General features: G+C 44.9%; 2 protein-coding genes across 2 annotated transcripts; both read left to right on the top strand.

Moving 5' to 3' along the window:
* Positions 1-325: 325 nt before the first annotated feature.
* Positions 326-4320, top strand: LOC116429998 (IQ motif and ubiquitin-like domain-containing protein). The gene is made up of 6 exons (XM_031983589.2): positions 326-546; positions 1094-1321; positions 1670-2217; positions 2628-2825; positions 3421-3799; positions 4215-4320. The coding sequence occupies exons 1-6, from the start codon at positions 326-328 to the stop codon at positions 4318-4320; spliced, it is 1680 nt and encodes a 559-aa protein (XP_031839449.2).
* Positions 4321-11155: 6835 nt separating this feature from the next.
* On the top strand, positions 11156-13412 carry LOC116429999 (IQ motif and ubiquitin-like domain-containing protein). The gene is made up of 2 exons (XM_031983590.2): positions 11156-11451; positions 12209-13412. The coding sequence occupies exons 1-2, from the start codon at positions 11156-11158 to the stop codon at positions 13410-13412; spliced, it is 1500 nt and encodes a 499-aa protein (XP_031839450.2).
* The last annotated feature ends 5669 nt before the right edge of the window (positions 13413-19081 follow it).

Genomic DNA, 19081 nt, shown 5'->3' with positions numbered 1-19081 from the left:
ATAAATGCGATCGAGCAACAAAGATACCTGTAAATCAATAAAAATTCGTGTGAGAAAGTGATGTACGTCTAAATAAAAGTAATAGTCTGAGAAGGAAACGTGTTCTTCCATCGCAATACCTATCGCAAACAATTCATATATTTTGTTCTACTCAAAAATAAAACTATGTAAACACACGTTCTTTTTATCTTGAAACTTCACAAATATGTCAATTGTATCCATAACCTATTATCCTTTACAGCTAAAATAATTTCTTGTGACTCCATTGTCTTTAATTTAAAAACGTTAATCGTTTTTCATTCGGTAGAGAGTACTACGAGTAAAAATGGTCTGCAAGCGATTAACGATAGAAGACCGAAGGATAAAGAAGCCGAATTTAGGCGGATGGCGGAATAGAATCACAAAGTTGGAATATTTGAACGCCGAGTCGCAGACGGGGCCGCGAAAAATGCCGTCGAGGAACACGTGCACCAAGATGACACAATACATCGCGGTCACGGATGTGGAGACGCAAACTCCGTGCCATCATCCGACGCAAATGTGGCGGTGCGGTATTCTTTATTGAAATTAAAAATGCTTGATATCTCGAGTGCGGAACATTCCCGCGCACTTTTTCCTCGTCAGTTGAAATTAAACGCTCCCTTCTCGCCGGGGAAAATTAAACTCGGGATCAAATCTGCATCCTCTTCCTCCGTTCTCCGCAATGTACCTTAATATTAGATTCACGGACATTCACTGTACAGTTTAGTCCATCGCTGTTAAAGAAACTGATGTTCGTTCATCCGGATTCTGGAAACTAGAGGTTTAACACTGGAACTACTAGACGGGTCAAAATGACCAATCCCAAGATTCTCATTTCGCCATTATTAAAATTTCAAGTAAATTCCTGTGTTTGTACGAGTGCAGCAATACGAAGTTTTTCAAATCACAAGAAATGCGCTTTCTTAATCTGTATAACGGATTATTAATAGCTCAGTCTTATCGCTTGGTAGTTCTAGCGTTAAAAGTAGACGTCCAAGAGACGTGTCTGATACAAACGATTACCAAATAATGTTTAAGGAAGTTGATATTTCACTTCTTTCATTTTACTTAGGCCGGACTGTTTCATATCGAGCGAATTGGACAAGTACGTCGCATCTAAGCATTACGAAACGTACGAGGAGATGATGAGGCGATTGGACCACGACGGGAAAGCTCGAATTATCCAGAGAAACTGGCGAGCGTATTTGTTGCTGAAGAACGTGAAGGAGTATGCCAGGCAATACAGGGAGCTGGTCGAAAATTGTAAACTGTACGAGGAAGAGAAAGCGACGATGTTCAAGTACATGCAATTTTATTAATTATGAAGGTTCTTTGAAATGTACAAAACCTTCAACAGATGAAGCTAAATTACATATTAATTACTTAAATAATAGCAATAACAGGAACTACACGTTAATCTCTTGCTGTCCGAGTACTTAATCATTCGTTTGCGACATAGTTTTCCAAATATGAACGTTTCATCTCGAAATGTCGACATTCGTCCGCAAAGGGCTAAAGTTCTATCTCCAAAGATATTTTCAATCTCGAAATAGAGCAGAATCACATTGAAACGATCCAGCTCGCGGAAGCCTCAAATCTACGATTAGAACAAACTTCTTACAATTGAAACCAACATCTTGAATTTCAGTCGAAGACGCGAGCAAGAGACTCTCCGGAAGATAGACCCCAAGACGCGTCTGGACTTCGACATGCTGTACGATTTAGTGGAAAAATGGCGGCTGGACCGCATCGACTACGCGAAGAAGCGTTTCTTCAGGGCGGCGAGGTGCGCCGAGGGTTATCTGACCCTGGAGAAGACGGTGGAGATGCTGAATTTAATCGACAAGCAGAGGACATGCGTGAGAGCGGCTCACAGGAACCGGAAGCGCGCCAGGTTCCTCGGAGTGAACTGCAAGCCCGTCCGTTGGGTCGGCTACAGACAGAAGCAGATCGAAATGGTCACTATGAGGAATCAGAAGGCTCGCGAGCTGAAGACGATCTACGACTCTTTGACCAATTACATGGTGACTCGCGGAGAACGGATGGAGATCTTGACGATGCTGAGGCAATCGTTGGAGTACCATAATTGCGTTCCCGCTTTCGATCTGATTCGACTCGTGGAACAGGAGCTGGACTATTTGGCGAGAGGACTGGCGAAGGGGATGTCCTTGGACTACTTCAGGGAGCGGATAGTCTGTGAGATGTGATTTTTAATGGGGTATCTTTCTGTAGGATTTTTCTGTAGAATCGTTCGATAGCTGCGGTTGAACGGAATGACACTCTTCCATTGAGAAAACATACTAAATTTCAGTTGTTTATCCCTTTGCGGACGAAGATTCCCGGAAATATACAAAACCATCAACAGGTGAAGCTAAATTATATATCAATTACTTGAACAATACAAAAATAGGAAACTACGTGCTGATCTTTTGCCATTCGAGTAATTATATCATCTGTTTACGACTTAGTCTTCCAAATATGAAAATCTCATCTCGTCGAAATGTCGACATTCGTCCGCAAAAGGTTAAATATTTAGAGGAAAAGAGGAAGCGAAGATAACGCTGGTTATTCATAAGTTTATGTTTCATCTTCCTTCGATGACGCAGTTGGATATCTCTACTTCGTACGATCCTGCCACTCGTGTTGCTGCGCGACGAACGACGATTTCTGTGGAAACGCGGACGACGAGAAGCTGCGAGAAGCGGTCGAAACCAAGACGATGGTCTGCAGAAGCTGCTCCAAGCTTCTTCCGCATCGCAAGTTCACCGTTCACGGCAGGATGACGAAGCTCTCTACCTGCATCGGTATTAGCATTCATTAACACGTCGACTGACGTCGTCACTGATGACTGGTGCCTCTGAATTGCTTGAAGTTGTAATATGCAAGGTGGCTGCGTTGAATGAAAATGTCTGACGAGTTGATAATACTGTAACAGGATCGCGGTATCAAACGATTAACCCTTTGCACTCGGAGGTGACTCTCAGTCAACCTGATTTGATATAATGAAACCATAGAATCTGATATTTAATGTTAAACTTTGTGCCTTGATACGTGAAATAGAATAAAATAGCTTTGTTCCTCAATACACTGGCGATTTCTCTTCGAGTTCTTAAACATCGTCTTTGCCTCGTCAAAAATGTTCAATATTTCTAGTAGGAAACTTCCGAGTGCAAAGGGTTAATAATCGAGTCGCTCAGAAGCCAGTGCGATTAATCCATTCTTCATTTTCTGAGTTTTCAATTCTAATGAAAAAGAATAAAAAAAAAGAACATTTGACACGATTCTTTTCACGCTTCTCCGAGGTTCAGATCTCCGGTCGAATGCAGCATCGTTGTCGAGGCAACCTGCACAGGTACATTTCCTTCGCTTCGTTACAAAATAATCTCTCACCGTTCGAAGCGTGCACCTGGCTGCGCGAGCGGAGCATCGCGCACGTGAATTACGAGCACCACGCGTTCCTGCTGAGCTGCGTGCGCTCCGAGGAGCGAGCGAGAGGATCGCCGTCCGCCATCGCGTTCACGATGCAGAAGGAGGACATGCACCACCTCGTGAACAACGTTTGGCACGGCCGCTCGGTGATCAGCGAGAACGACGACCTGTTCCTGCTGAGAATGATACGGTACAATCAAGAGACGGAGTGGTCGCCTTGGAACTGCATTCTGCTCACGACGGAGGAGGCCGAGGTCCACCGCAGGATCAAGGATCCATCGAGCGTGTACTCGAAGCACCTCGTCGAGAAAATTCTGTTGTGCCACCAATTGGCGCGGAATCAGTTCAAGTAGGCTGGCATTCGGTCGTCCTATAAGTTGCCGTTTATTTTTGTATATACAGGGCGTTTATGAACTATTGCGCATAAACAGACGTGTACGATTCACTAGAAGAGTAACAGCATTTTAGTAAATGGCTGCAAAATTCGATAGTTTCTGGGATAAGAATAGGTTTAGTTTCAAACGTAGGGGAATTGAATCGAAAGCACCGAATTATTTTGCAAAGTATTAGCAATGAGAACAATTGTGACGAAAAAGTTTGTGTATTTATGGCAAATATGTGGGTATGTAGGAAGTAGAGGATGTTTTAGGAGAAATGAACTCCTGTAAATTGCTTCAGACGATTGTGACTTAGCATACAAACGCACGGACTAATTAGATTATTAAATCGATTTCGTTTGACTGAATGGATTCCACTTTCGACAGGCGTTTAATGAAATTCGAGTCCGAGTTCCGGGAGACGTTCCACAAGATCGAAGATAAGCCTGTGTACCGAGCAGCGATTAAAGTGGAAGACTACAATTTCATGTGACGAAGAGAGCACTGAAGTTTCCTTCACATTTTCCGCCTGGTTTTCGAAATAAAATACAGTTTCCACAAAGGGTGCTCCAATTCCTAAACTTCTATAGAAAAACCAAAGACTGTCCAACAAACTAGCGATCCCTTTATTCTCAAGATTAAGGCTAATCTTCCCAATAATATCGAGAAATAAACTACCCCGAATAAAATAGTCTCCACAAAATGTGCTCCAATTCCCAGACCTACTCTATAAAAAAACCAAAGACTCCCTAACAAACCAGCAATCCTCTTGATCCACGAAGGCTTCCCCACGAGCCTAATAAATTAACCCTTTGAACTCTAGGCTCCAAAATTGCACCAGTTCTAATATTAAATATTTTAATGAATTTGAAGAAAACTACCTTAAGATTACTAGATCTTCCAAATATACGAAGTTTGTACTGAGAAGGGAATTAACCCTTTGCACTCGAGGGGCGCCTTACAGTCGCCAGCTGATTCGACGCAGCAAACTTATAAAACTTTCAATTCAATATTAAACCTTGTGTAACGTATCAACACATAAAACATCGAAGTAAAATAGTTCTATCTCTCGATTCATAGAAGATAATCAATTGTGTTTGTTGCGAAAAATATCGTTAATATTCAGTCAGGAAGCAATGAATATTTTTAATGAAAAATATTGTCGAGTGCAAAGGGTTAAAGGTCTAAGAAACGTTACAACATTGTTAATTTCCAGTAGGACCACCATCAAAATTGGCAGGAGTTGCTGACATATTACAAAACTGTGGAGTGCTAAGGGTTGATATCGAGTCTCGAATGAAACGCACTTCAAAAGGACGCCGCAATCCCTAAAGCCTGTGTTCCCAGAGAAAAAAGGCAGAAGCTCCGCAAAGTGGCCGGTGTCTTCACGTGAACCGGTCGACGCCAATTAAAAGCAGCTTTGAAAAGCACGGGGGCGTACGGCCAAGCAAACAAACGAAACCGTCATTTTTTCCGCGGAGATGGACAATCGCGGCTTGCGGTTTGGTCGCCGGCCGCCTTTGAGCGGCGGACATATAAAATCGAAAAATAATGGAGTAGAAAGTGCTTTTGACCGATCGACCAAACAGGTTGCCACTGGCAACGCCGGATTTAAGGCTTTGAGCTTTCAGGTGGCGCGCGCGGAGATCCGCCGATGCACGGGCCGCGTTGCCTCGCGTTAAAAAGCGCCGATTGTTCCTTTCTGTCCGGGCTTCCTCCTTTCCGCCGATCTTTTTCTCCCCGCCGTCCGTCCCGATAAATCTAATTTCGTTCGCCGGCGACGCGACGCGACGCGACGCGTCCTCCGGGCTAATTTACGGTCGACGCCGGGACGAGTGACGATAAATCCTCCGGCGATGACGAGCGAATCGTCGTCGCGCGTCCAGACGAACGATGAATAATCGCCGGCCAGCTGTGACTGATAAACAGTACGGTTATAAAAGTAATTTACGAGGGAGTAAACAATAAAGTCGGCGCGGACGCTCTTCGAGACAGAGAGGCCGGCTCGGCCGGCGAGTCGATGCTTTTCGAGCTTGATTTGTATTTATTGCGATTACGCCTGCTGGCGGCCGTATTTTTGGCTGGCCCGCGCGCGATACTTTCGGGTCCGTTTGAATTTTTATCGCTCCCGTGCTTCTGTCGCTCGTCGTTCGTCTTGCGAATCTTGGCCGGCCGAATTTCCCGTTTGCTGGCGAGTGCTCGGTCGTTTTGCTTCCAATGCGGGCATTTAGTTGAGTATTTTGGAAGAGTGTATGTGTAGTGAGTGAAATGGTAAGTAGTATGTTATACTGTATGTATAAAATAGTAGTAGTAAGTATGCACTGGGATGGGAAAGTTGTTATTGCATGTCGAGGTAAGTATCCTACAGTAACTCGTTCGTAGAAATAAATCAAAGGAAATCGTGACTGTAATCGCGAACGTCGATCATCTTGAAACACCTATTATTAAGTCGGCGATAAAAGGTAAACGTAACGATCGGAAGGATAAAACGCGAAAGCGATCGTCGTCGGAGGGTCGTAAAAGACAGCTCGTCGTCGAGAGCTTTCATCGGACGTCTCATTATTTGTCCGACGGCCCGACAAATTAGTCCACTGCCGCGATAATTTGTCGCGATATTTAGCAGTGACGGAAGAGGATCAATTTGCAGAACGGATAGCGGAGCGCAGTCGATTTACGAGGCCGATCCGCGCGCGACGGTTTTAACGAGAAGAGCCGTTTAATATTTATGCGCTCGGGATAATTGTCCGCCGCTCGGGATCTGATTTTTCGACGGTCGTTATTAGTGGGGCTCGCTCTCGTCAATTATCGTCTCTACTAATTATCCGACGCGACGCGGACTACACCTTTGTTATTGCTTCCCTCGTCGCGGCCGAATGCAAATCTCCCCCGCGAACGGGCGCCCCCTCGCTTTCTCTTTCTCCTTTCGAACCCGGGAAACCCGGTCCGCTCGAAACCCGTTCATTAATATTATTTCAAAGCGGCGGAAAATGTTGTTTTCTCGTTCCTTCTTCTCTCTTTTTTTTCCTCCTTCGCCTCGCCTCGGCTGGGCTCGGTTCGGTCGGCTTTAATTAAAATGCAACCCTCGTCGCGGGGCGTCACGGTATCACCGCGGAATATTATTTCAGAGTATTCGCATTTGAATTTCGCAAAAATGTTAATCCGACCCGGCCCGAGGAGCCATATCGGCGCCGCCGCGCGATCCCGGCGAGCTCTCGCGCCTGAGCCGTTACATCAACCATTCCCTTTTTGCATTCCTTCGATGCCCCGGGCGGTTTGCTCGAACGGTTTTACGTCCGTGTCGTCTCTTAGCAACCTCTATTTCCTTTTTTCACGTTAAATGCATTATTCATGGCGCAGAGTGGCTGGCCACCGTGCGTACGCGTGCGTGCCGCTTCGGAGGATTTCGAAAAATGCGCTACTTCCGTGCTTTCGCGGCGAGACCGCGGCTGTACCGCCGACAAAGCGATGTTTCTCGTTCGGCTGCTACCGGTGGAATCAATATTCTGCGTAATTCGTTTTCGTATAGCGAAGGAGAATGTAGAACGGCGCGCGTATGGATGGAAAAGCGAATGGATAATGGATACGGTCGTTTTACGCGATGCTTCGTTTTCGGGATAATCGCGTTTGGACATCCGCGTGCGTGATGTTTGAAATGTAGCTGACTGTTCGTGACTCACTGTTTCTACTTTCGGTGAATGCTAATGCTCTCCGGGCGGAAGCTTTCGGGGTTGATTAGCTTGGTTGATTACTTCGGTGTTGATTATTTCGGGGTTGCTTACTTTCGGAGTCACTTCCGAGGTTGATTACTTCGGAAGTTGATTGTTTCCCAGTTAATTATTTCCGAGTCGATCGTTTCGAAATTGATTACTTCGAAGTTAAATATTTCCAGAGTTGATTATCGTTTCGCGTAGACTCGTTCCTTTCTCGAGACTCCGGAAATATTCTGTGTTTCGCAAGAATGTTTCGGACATTATCAGGGACAATGGAGCTCCGGGGACGAGACAAAAGGAGGGGACGTTCAAAAGAAACCGGCCAGAGGCGAGACACGAGTATTCGCCGGTTCAAGCAGTTGCATCCGCTTCTTTCCTAATGAGGAGAAACGCAACCGCGACTAAAAACGGACGCGGAGGAGGAGGCACACGCTCTGTCGCCGTGTTTTTGGCTTCGTCCCTTCTCCACGGGACATCATGAATATTTCATGCGCCGATGTAGGCGCGCTCGGCCGTTCGCGATCCAATTAAACAGAAATTAAACTTGTGCGTTCGTTCGTTCGGCCTCGTTTAATAACCGGCACGTAAACACTTATTCGGAACCGTCCACGTTTCGCGTTGCCCCCTTCGTTTTGCAACGCGAAACTGGATTTCGACTGTCTTGATATTCAATTGCCATTGCAACACTGGTTCATTGGTTGTTCTACTAATTTTTACTTACCAATCGAAACTTCATAAAATCATGATATCCCATGCCATTGCAACACTGGTTCATTAGTCGTTTTACTCATTTTTACTACTTACCAATCGAAACTTTATAAAATCAGTGCTCCGCACATTCACGAAGCAAAATATACCTTTTCAATAATTCTAGAAGCAGAAATCAGGGATAGGTCATTTTGACTCATCTAGTAGATCTAATACAGTACGACCACAGAATTCTATTTCTTTTTCGACAAACAATTACTAACAAAGTCACTCCACTGACTCGAGTTAAAGAAATCATATAGAAAATCGTGCTGAATAAAATCAGCTTCTCCCTTAATCGAGGGAACAGTTTATTAACAGTCGTCGATTAAACGGTTGCCAGCGAGTTTCGACGTCGACAGAGACGAAGAAGAGAAAGAAGACGAACGTCGACGACGAATATTCCACGGGAAGACCGAGAGAGTGGTAACGAATGGTGCCGAGTTATAAATTCCCGTTAATTCGCGCTTAATTCCTTGTTATCCGGCCGAAACGTCGGCGAGAGCTCGCCGCGCGTAGGAGGAGCGCACCCTTCGAGGTTTTACGGTTGACGGGGACCCAGCCGGCGGTCCCGTCGCGCCGGAAGTGGACCGGCGAACGCGGAGAACCGTGAAACTGGTGCACCCGTGCCCGCTGCGTTAAATGCATCCGCGTAATGCGGCCCCCTCGACAAGGGAAACACGCATGCTTGCCCGCCACCGTGCTTTTTTCCTTTTACTCTTATGTTCAACGTTCTGCAACTGAGCTATGGACGGTTTCAATCCGTTCACAGCTGACGGACAAACTACTCGACAACTGTAGTTTAACCCTTTGCACTCCAGAAGTTTCTCATTAGAAATACTCAAGATTTTTTAATGAAATACCAACGACATTCTTTCAAACTGACTTAACCAGAAATCGTACATAAATTAAAGGAAGGGGCTGTTTTATTTTAATATTTGACATGATGCGTTGTACGAAGTTTAATACTAAATGTCAAACTCTATAATTTTGCTGTGTCAAATCAATTGGCGACAGAGGCTACGGAGTGTAAAAGGTTAAAAGTGAGCGAATCTGTTTTATTGCGATGGAATAATATAGGTTCTGCGCTTCAAACTCACCCTTTTGCAATTGCACGTTTCAAGAATGATAGTGAAGCATTTTATTCGAACTATTTTTGATGAGGCAGCTTGTGGAAATTGAGACGTGGAATAGTTTAACCCTCTATGGACCGAATTTTTGTTCATTATCATAACAAAATCTGTGTAGTACAAAATTAATAAATATCCGCATATGAATACGAATTAACAATGCATTCAATAATTTCAATAATTTCATCAAACGAATATATTCTGTAACTTTCAAGTTGCAATAACATTAAACTTTCTCGCCTGAGCGTATGAAAGTTTAAGTTAACTGATCACTTAATTTTATTCACCACTTTGAGTGCAAAATGAAGTGAATCAACAAGATGCCAATATACCGATATGTGACTTCAAAGTTACACGAGCCTACAGAGGGTTAACAGAGATTTAACCCTTTGCACTCCAGAAATTTGTCACTAGAAATATTCGATTCATTTTTACGAGATATAGATGACATTTTTTAAAATTAATCTATTCACAAAATAAGGAGAGCAATGGTATTTTATTTCCACATTTCACGTATCGACAGATCACTCAAGACTTAACGTTAAATACGAAATTTTACAATTTCGATGCACCAATCGAGTGGCGACTGAGAGGCACCTTTGGAGCGCGAAGGGTTAAATTGTCTGGTAAGTAATTAGAGAGGTTCGCATGGCTTATGATATCGCAATAATTTCAAGACACCGCGCGATAGCACCGCAACCACGTGGTCCCGTTTGCCCTACGGTGCCCCTAATGTCGGATAGCTGCATTTGCATTACGGCGTACCTCCGCTAATGGCACGTGGTTCTGTTTACAATGCGCCACGTGGCACTAATGCCGCGGAACCCTTGTTTACGTAGCGCCACGTGATCTTCAATCCCCAATACTCACGAATCCCTAATTCGGAATTGTGTTTGCGAACCGGAATGAATTATGGACTCGGTACTATTATACTCTAATCCCTGTGCCGCGCGATTCCGTAACTTCCGGCGCACGAAACTCGAACCTCGAAGCGCGCGCTTTAACGTGTAAGTGGCCCGGATAAAAGGAATCACGCGGACACGCCGGAAATCGAGATTGAACGTCGCGGATGACCCAAAGCTGCCCCTCGGCTACGATCGATTCCCCAATTGATCAACTCGAAGCTTTTCCAACTTCGGATACACGAAATTGAAGCTCGAAGTCTGCACTTTAACGTCCGAGTGGCCACGGTTCGGAAGAGTTACGAGAACCCTTTGAGAACCGTGTCCGAACGCCAAGGGTGATCGGCGCCAAAATCGAGCTGAATTTCGAATCGATCGACTCGAGACTTCTCAACTTTCAACTGTCAATTTTGAACTTCTAACTGTTCCTTGCAACGAAACTCACTATCGCCTTCGTTGTTTTCCAATCTTCCTTCTCTTTCTTTCGTAGGCGACATTTTCTTGGCTCTTAACACTGCAACTACCGATCACTTAAACTGACTTTTACCAAACTCACTATCGCCTTCGTTGTTTTTCAATCTTCCTTCTCTTTCTTTCGTAGGCGACATTTTCTTGGCTCTTAACACTAGAACTACCGATCACTTAAACTTTTACCAATCTCTATAAAAACCATAAGCGTGCATTCATCGAGACTTCAATTGAGTTGTACTTCAGTTTTGCTATTACTGAATTAGTTAATAATTATTATAATAACAATTTTTCCTTCTTGTAAAAGAAGGAATCAGAAATAAGTGATATCGACCTATCCGGTAGTTCGAGTGTTAAACCAAAGGCCAACGATGAAGACGCAGTCTTTCGGCTGGAGGCACAAGGTTACCGGCGCCATTTATTGGAACGCGAGCACGCAGACGGGTCGACGTGGCACGGTCGAAAGGGTTGCACAGACGGAGCACCTCGTCGACGAATGGACTGTCACGCAACGTGACGTAGGCGTGCAATCGTGCACGTTCCCGGACGCGAGGGACAGGCTCGTGGAAGCTAGGCCCACTTCTTCCTCTCCGGACCGCAGTTTTAAGGACTCCTCGAGGAACCGGAAGATCTTGGAGAGTGTCGTAAAGATACAGAGGTTTTACAGGTGGAGTAATGGCCGGTGTCGAGTTAAAGTAGCGAGTAGCGTAAAAGTTAGGGGAGCGACGATGCCTCTAGGCTGCTGCGTCTCTTTCCCCAGCTCCTCTACACTCGAGGGAACGCGGACACTTGGTATGCACGGCGGCGTAGAGATGGTTTATTTAAAACAACGGATAGACAATTATGCTTGCTATCTTCTGTTCAGGAATGCCCTTTTCTGGGAATGTACAATTATTCCGAGCAATTCGAAGTTCTAGGGATTCGCTATGACGATGTTAGGGAAGTCCATTGCTCCGTGTGTAGTGACAAGTGTCCCTTGTTCCTTGGTACGTTGCATTTATTTAGAAGGGATTTCAGCGAGTTCTGAATGATCTGGGAGTGCTGTAGTATCAAAAGAAAAATGGCAGATAATGTAAAGAAACGTTCCTCGCTGTGAAGCTTCCACTTTAGGTCCAAGTAGCCTCTGCAGTTGTCCATCCACAATCATTCCAGCCGCCGAACTGACAATTCAATATCTTCCTCCAATACTTATGCCATTCACTCGCCTAAGCAATGACCTGCACAAACCGAAAATTAGACGAATTCCACGCAATCCTATACAGGAGCTAATCAAATATTCGAGCACTAAACATCAAAATCACGCGTTGTTAGTCAACCGAGTCACTGAACGACTCAGTCTCTATATCGCAAGCGCAAATTCAAGTCGCAAACTCCCACGCGAAGAAAAGCAAGCGTACGCATATATTCAAGCGCCCGTTCCGCAGGGCTCACCGCGACGCGTCGGGCGCCGGCGACACGGACGGCCAGCAAGTACCGGAGCCGAGGTCTTATCGAAGCCGGGATTTCGTGATACTAAACCGCAGCTCGCCGAGGACGAGGACGGACTTCGAGTTGCTGTACAATCTGCTCGACCGTTGGCGTGTCTGCGAAACCGGGAAAGTCGAGAGCCTGCCGCGGCTGGACCCGTCCAGGATCGGTCTGTGCAGTCTAATCCTGTCGAAGGAGGTCGAGCTGCTGCGAGCCATAGACTCGCTGAAAACGGCCGCGAAGCGGGCCAGCAAGGAATCATCCTATAGCAAGTTCCTGGACGACCTGTCTTCTCCCATCGTCTGGAGGAACCGTCGCGACGAACCTGTGCACGTGGACACTCCGCTGGTCCAACTCGCCAGGAGCTTCAAAGAAAGGTTCAACGAGCTGCGCGAAGAGGACACATCAGTCGAGGAGCGGAAGAAGACGCTTCGCCAGCTAAGACAGGACATAGAGCCTCACACTTGCAGAGCCTCCAACGAAGTGATCGGTCTGCTGGACCAGGAGCTGGACCTCCTAGCTCTGAACGTCGACGGTAGCAAGCTGAACTGGCTGCGAGGCAGATTGAAGATGGCGTTCCTGACGTTCGCCAGGGACACTTTAGCGACGCGAACCCAGTGCGTCCAGTTCAGCCGTCTCCTGAGCAGAAGGAAGATCTGCAGGAGCTGCGGGAGACTGCTCCTTCTACGGAAGTTCCCCAAAGAGAAGGCACGCCGATCTTCCTCCTGCAATTGCTGCTTGTACGCCAGAGTCCGCGCAGCGCCGAGGATCGTCTACGGGCCCTACGAGTGTCTGCTTAGAGACGTCAGGCGCAACGAGGCTAGACTACGCTGCTACACGAGTCTAGCGTTCGTCGTCGACTCGAAGCTGGTCTACCACCTGGTGAACGACATCTGGCACGGGAAATCGGGCGTCTCGGGGAACGATCGGCTGTCCGAGCTGAGGCTGGTCAGGTTCCGCAACGACGCCGAATGGTCGCCGTGGAATTGCCTCCTGTTGACGGCGACGGAGGCTGCCGTTCATAGAAGAGTCAAGGACCCTGGCGAGTTTTATGGGCCGATGGTGCTGCAGAAGTTTCACACGAGGAACCTGCAGGCCAGAGTTCAGTTCGAGGCGGCGCTCGGCTTCGAGAGACTGAAAAACCCGCCGGGCCGTGATTGAGGGCTTTACTGCTCGCCGAGTGTCATTTATTCCGGGGGTTTCTTTGCCTCAGTTTCCGGTTGTTTCGCGGGAGCTGTTGTTCGGCGAGAGGCTCGATGAAGGGACAAGTGGGACGAGAGTCGTTTTCTCCTGTGTGTCGTCTGAACGGGCGAGATGCGAGTAAATCTCGGCGAGGGATCATGCAGATTTCTGTTACCTTGTTTCGGATATTTCTTTGATAACTGTAGGAAGAGCAATAGAGTTTTCGTTTAACCCCTTGGCCTATGATTTCTTTCTCAACTGTGATCGATATAGCTACTTTGTCATGAATAATTTATTGGAGAAAGAGAAAAATTCGAAGCATATGTTATACCTATATTTCCTTTTAAGTATAATGATTACAGAGAAATAATGTTTACTTTGAATTCGAATGAACTCAGTAATATATATATTTTTGAATCATGTTGAACATCTTCACGAGTCTCACTCGTTGTAGGGCAAGGGGTTAAACTTCTAAACGAAAGATTTTCGTATCCAGCGAACCTAAAGAAGCTTTAAAATAACGTTTTCGAAGTTAGTAAACCGAAGATGCTACGCGTAGAACTTCCAGTGAAGTTAACGAGAAGCTTGAAACGTAACATTTTTCAACTTGGTGAACCTAGAGAAAAAAATGCTACGTCGATTAATAACAGAATGAAGATGCATACCGAAGCAAGCTGGGAATATAGAATAAGATCGTTCTATAGAGAACTTTGTTTCAGAGATAATCGACCGGGTAAGTTCGCGGGAGAAGCGTGAGATCGGAAGAACGTTCGAAAAATCTGTTTCCCCGAAAGGTCCGTAGCCCGACGTCGACGGTAAAGAAGCGGAGTAATTCTTCGAGAGAGTATCTCAACAAATTCCCGAATCACCGTAGTTCCAGATTCATTTCTGAGGGGAGTCAGCGGCAGTGCCAGGCGAGCTCGCCCTCCTTAACAAGTTTCCCCTGTGCCCGGGGTGAGGTTCAAAGCAGCTCCGAAAGTTCATCCCCTAACGCGGCGGTCGTTTCTATAAATTCCGCGGCGGGGTGTTCGAAGTTCAGCGATTAGCGGGAACGATCCGTGTTTTTTCTCGTCGCCGTGAACCGAGAGGCCCGGCTTAGCGAGAGATAAAGGGGGTGGTGGAAAAATACAGACCGAGGGACAGAAAGTTAAAAGAGACTCGGACGGGAACGGCACTCGCGAAACATCCCCGCGTGAAAAAAGGCACGATTTGTTGGTCGGATAATTCCCATGTAAACGGGGCCGGGGGATGAAGGTTTTATTTCCAATTACCGGGTTCCGGGAACTTTTTGAACGGCGGGTGGAACGCCGGTATTAGCCTTTTGAACGGCGACGAGCACGATCGCGGCGCTACCGTGTTGCGCGGCACGGGGAACGCGGCGGCTTTGCCGTTTGTCGGCGGAACTTTTGAGAAATAAATGCCTGGGGTTAACCCCTTGCCGTACAATGAGGAGTGAGACTCGTGATAAAGATTTCTCGAATAATTTCACGATAACCAATGTTGTTCGTTACCCACGGATCAAAGCGGACAACTATTTTGCTATTATCGATGCATTATCCTCACATTAAATTTCCGCTTAAAGTAGAATGAATTTTGTTGCTTTCCTTCCAAATTGTCGATAGTAAAATGTCATACGAGCTTAGTAGAGAAAGTAAATAATACGTCAAGGGGTTAAGGAATATCTGTGCTGGAGTTTGATGGAATATAAAAAAAGATTATGGAGGCTTGATAGAATAACTCGATAAAACAGAATTTAGGAAGATGCAATGAAAACAGTCAAATTGGGAAGATACAAAATCTAGAATCAATTAATTTACTTGTAACTATATTTTTTAACCCTTTGCACTTCGTAGACGCTTCTCGTCGATTGATTTGACGCAGGAAATGATAAAGTTTCATGTTTAATATCAACACTAGAACTACCGAGTATTTAATACGATTAATACGAAATTCCTATAGAAATTGTAACAATAGATTATTTTCAGTTTCTTCAAACATTCATTATAGTACTGAAACTATTTATTTTCAAAATCATTTCGAATATTCAATGCCTCGAAGATATCAATAATTGCTAAACAAAAAAATCGGAACCAGTCATTTTGACTGGTACGGTAGTTCTAGTGTTAAACTGCGATGCGTCGATACGTGAAATATTGAAAGAAAATGGTCTCGTTCGAATGTCGTTAGTCTCGTTAGAAATCTTAGCTTCCGGAGTAAAGGGTTAACACAGGAAGAAATGATTTTACTGAAACGGTTAGTGCTGACAAGTACCGTTCTACGCTTTCCTCTTCTTCCCTTTATTTTTGCGTAGCAGGCCCCGTTAGTCGGTGCTGGCCGCGTTGATAGCGCGAGTTAATCGCGGCCGCAGTTTATAAACTAAGTTTCCGCCGGCAAGAAAAGATCTACCGGCAACCAGGCGACGTTTAACCCTTTATAATCCCCGGTGTCTTCCCAACGACGTCTCTCCTCGCCCCAGCAATCTCTGAATTGCCCCTCGGTTTTTAGCTTTGCTACCTGCCAGCTCGGAGTATGCCCAGATGGCTGGTTCGTGGTACATTCCACTGGAGAACACGGAACGGAACTGCTCTTCTTGTTACGCGATGTCCCTCGGATTTGGATTTCCATGTGACGTAAGGGACCGTCGCGACGCTTTCAACACAATGACCGTTAAAGTAGCTTTTACCAGGATTTTGTGAAGTGGAGGGAACTCGTCGGTAGAACCACGGATTGAAACGTGAAGGTTCTACGCAGCGATTATTTCGCTCTAACTCGTTCTTTAGTATTGTCTTATATTAGAATTTCAATGTTATCGCGTTGCGCACTGGTAACGAGGCATCTCGTTTTTATATAGACACTCAGCTATGTGACTTCGCTAAGTACCACAGCATTGAAAAACATAAAATTTGATTCGAATTGATTATCTATTTAAAGTATATTACATAACAATATGATATCTGAGTTTTTCTATGTTTTCTATATTCAGTTTTCTGAAAATTAGCCGGTACGCAATGTTATTGTCGCTCTAATTGAATCTTACGAGCTCGAGCATTCGAATCACCCAGTGTATTACCAGAGACACGAGTTGCTAATGTTATATAAAGTTCAGATCAATTTAAATAATTACGCGAGACACTCTACTCAGTGTAATATCATATCTCTAACAATATTCCAATGAAATTTCGATAAGACTTCATCATCGCAACTGTCTGCAATTGATAAAGAATCGCAGCAATTAAGCGATAGAACTATTCGATCTCCACGCTTCACATATCGATACCTCGTTCAAACTTCAATATCGAATGTTTGATTTCATAATTCCAGCTTCAATGCTGAAAACTCTCGACCGTAAACAGTCAAACAACACGTTCATTATATTATTTCATTCGTATCACTTTAAACGTCCAACCGATTCCACCGAACGAAACAAACGGTCCCGATGGAGCCGGCTTCAAACGTTCAATTAAAGGAAACAATTCGTCGAGCCGTCCTCAGGATCCCACTCCCGCCGCCTCCGATCAAATATCGCGTGCGCGAGCCACGAGCCGCGCGATTAGCTACGGTATGAATTATTCGAGCGTTAGAATCGATCAACACCCGGAACAAAGCTCGACGAAACCGCGCGTCGCCGCGTAAACACGCCGGAACGTGAAAAATAAACGGTCCGCGATTTTCTTCTGTTTGCGTCGAGGTCGTTGTTAACCCTTTGCACTCGGAGGTATTTTGTTAGAAATAATCGACATTTTCTAACCAGACGAAGATGATATTTTTTGAAATTAACCCAAAGAGAAATCACAAGTAAATTGAGAAACAAAGCTGTTTTATCCGAATATTTCCCAATGTTAACCCTCTATGGGCCGAATGTTTGTTCGTGATTATAACAAAATCTATGCAATACAAAATTAATAAATATCCACTTACGAATTAACAATGTATTCAATACTTTCAATAATTTCTTCGAACGAGTATATTTTGTAACTTTCAAGTTACAATGACAAACTTTCACGCCTGAGCGTATAAAAGTTCAAGTTAACCGATTACTCAATTTTATTCACCACTTCAGGGCAAAGTGAAATAAATCAATAAGATTCCGATATACTGACATGTGACTTCAAAGTTACATGGGCCTGCAGAGGGTTAAATATCAAATTTTATAATTTCACTTCATCAAATCGGGTGGCGACTGAGAGTCACCTCTCGAGTGCGAAGGGTTAAATTAGAGGTGTCCAGTTCCCACGGAAATGGGCCGCCAGAGGAATAATAAAAAAGAAGAAATATCGCGGCGTATTTAAACGGGGGAGGGGGTGGGGGTGGGGGGTGGTGGGGTAAAATAATAATAAAACGCGACGAAACGCACGCGTTACGGCTGGTCGGGGGGTGCGTAACGAGACGGGCCGCGTAAAAGATGGTAACTTTTATTCCACGGCGAACGGTGTCGTAACAGCGAAAATGTTATGGCCGACATTTAAAACCGGTTACCTCTCCCTGCCTCGCGCCCTTCAGTAAACTCGCATTTTAAGCTATCAATTTGACCATGCGTTTAATTTAATTAAACGCGGTGCGGCCGTTCTTGGGTCTTCGAATAAATGGCACGGCGAAACTGCTGATTGCACTTTTATATTTCTTAGGTTTACGAGGCAGGTTAAGGATCATTCGAACAGGTGTTTCACGGCGATAAGAGTTAACGGAGTGCGAGTTTCGATGTTCCAGGTGTTGCTCTTTGGTATATTTTTTCGAATGACGTTGGTGAGGTTCTTGAGAAATCGGTTAAAGTGTTCTTCGTGAGTCGCTTTTATTTTCTGAATTTTAATAGGGTAAATAATATGATATTTGTTACTAGAGGAAAAAATAAAAGACGCTTTACACACTATTCTGATCAAATTAACCAACAATTTTAAAAATCAATTCTCGTACATTGATTAGAGACCAGAAATAATATAATAATGGAAAAGGGGTGAGAAGTTTGTTATCGTATCGTATTCTGCTCTTAGTATAGTCGGCACACGATTGAACCTAGAAAGGTGTTTGAATATTGTTCAGCGAAACTGTTTAGTACCGTCAAATTGTCTGTCAAGCGAATCTGGAACACACGGGGATCCGTAAATAGTTCGGTGTTAGGTAAGTAATGAGTATCGAACGTTGAACAGTTTCAGTCGTCCCGGCATAGATTTCAGTGGCACGTTTGCCCGTGGATATACGGTTAAGTAGTTCCGGAGCGCATGTGGTCAGACACCTAGTTTACTGTAAGACGATTATACGCTGAGCCCGGTGTGTGTACCACGGATACGTACGTGTGACTCGAGTGCGCCGAGCCGGGACAATCTCTTGTTTCAATTCCGAGGGTTTGAATTTCATTTGATATCCAGACGCGGCTGTAACTTTCGCCGCGAATCGAAAACAGAAACACGCCCGTTTAATCCGTTGTTGATCTCGCGCGTTCCGTGCACTGCGGAATATTACCTGAACATTTTCCAGCTTGCTTCTCTTAATAAAATCGGTAGAGACGATAATCGTACGTTTCACGTTATTAAACAAATTGGTTTTTACATGTTTAAGTACAATATAGTATTGCATTTATAGAGTGTTTGAATACATAAGTATATTTATTTGTGATGTTTTTTAGGTGTTGATTTGTGCGATGCTGAAGTAGA

This window comes from Nomia melanderi, chromosome 2, assembly GCF_051020985.1.
Source record: "Nomia melanderi isolate GNS246 chromosome 2, iyNomMela1, whole genome shotgun sequence".
Taxonomy (NCBI): domain Eukaryota; kingdom Metazoa; phylum Arthropoda; class Insecta; order Hymenoptera; family Halictidae; genus Nomia; species Nomia melanderi.
Note: the sequence above shows the minus strand (reverse complement) of the source record. Positions and strands in the feature narration are given on the sequence as shown.

What these genes read in the sequence shown, in the direction of transcription:
- LOC116429998 (XM_031983589.2), top strand. Translation starts at nt 326, where the DNA reads ATGGTCTGCAAGCGATTAACGATAGAAGACCGAAGGATAAAGAAGCCG. An exon ending in CATCCGACGCAAATGTGGCG is followed by an intron (nt 547 to 1,093) that starts GTGCGGTATTCT and finishes CATTTTACTTAG; the next exon opens with GCCGGACTGTTTCATATCGA. An exon ending in GAGAAAGCGACGATGTTCAA is followed by an intron (nt 1,322 to 1,669) that starts GTACATGCAATT and finishes CTTGAATTTCAG; the next exon opens with TCGAAGACGCGAGCAAGAGA.
- LOC116429999 (XM_031983590.2), top strand. Translation starts at nt 11,156, where the DNA reads ATGAAGACGCAGTCTTTCGGCTGGAGGCACAAGGTTACCGGCGCCATT. An exon ending in AAGATACAGAGGTTTTACAG is followed by an intron (nt 11,452 to 12,208) that starts GTGGAGTAATGG and finishes CCCGTTCCGCAG; the next exon opens with GGCTCACCGCGACGCGTCGG.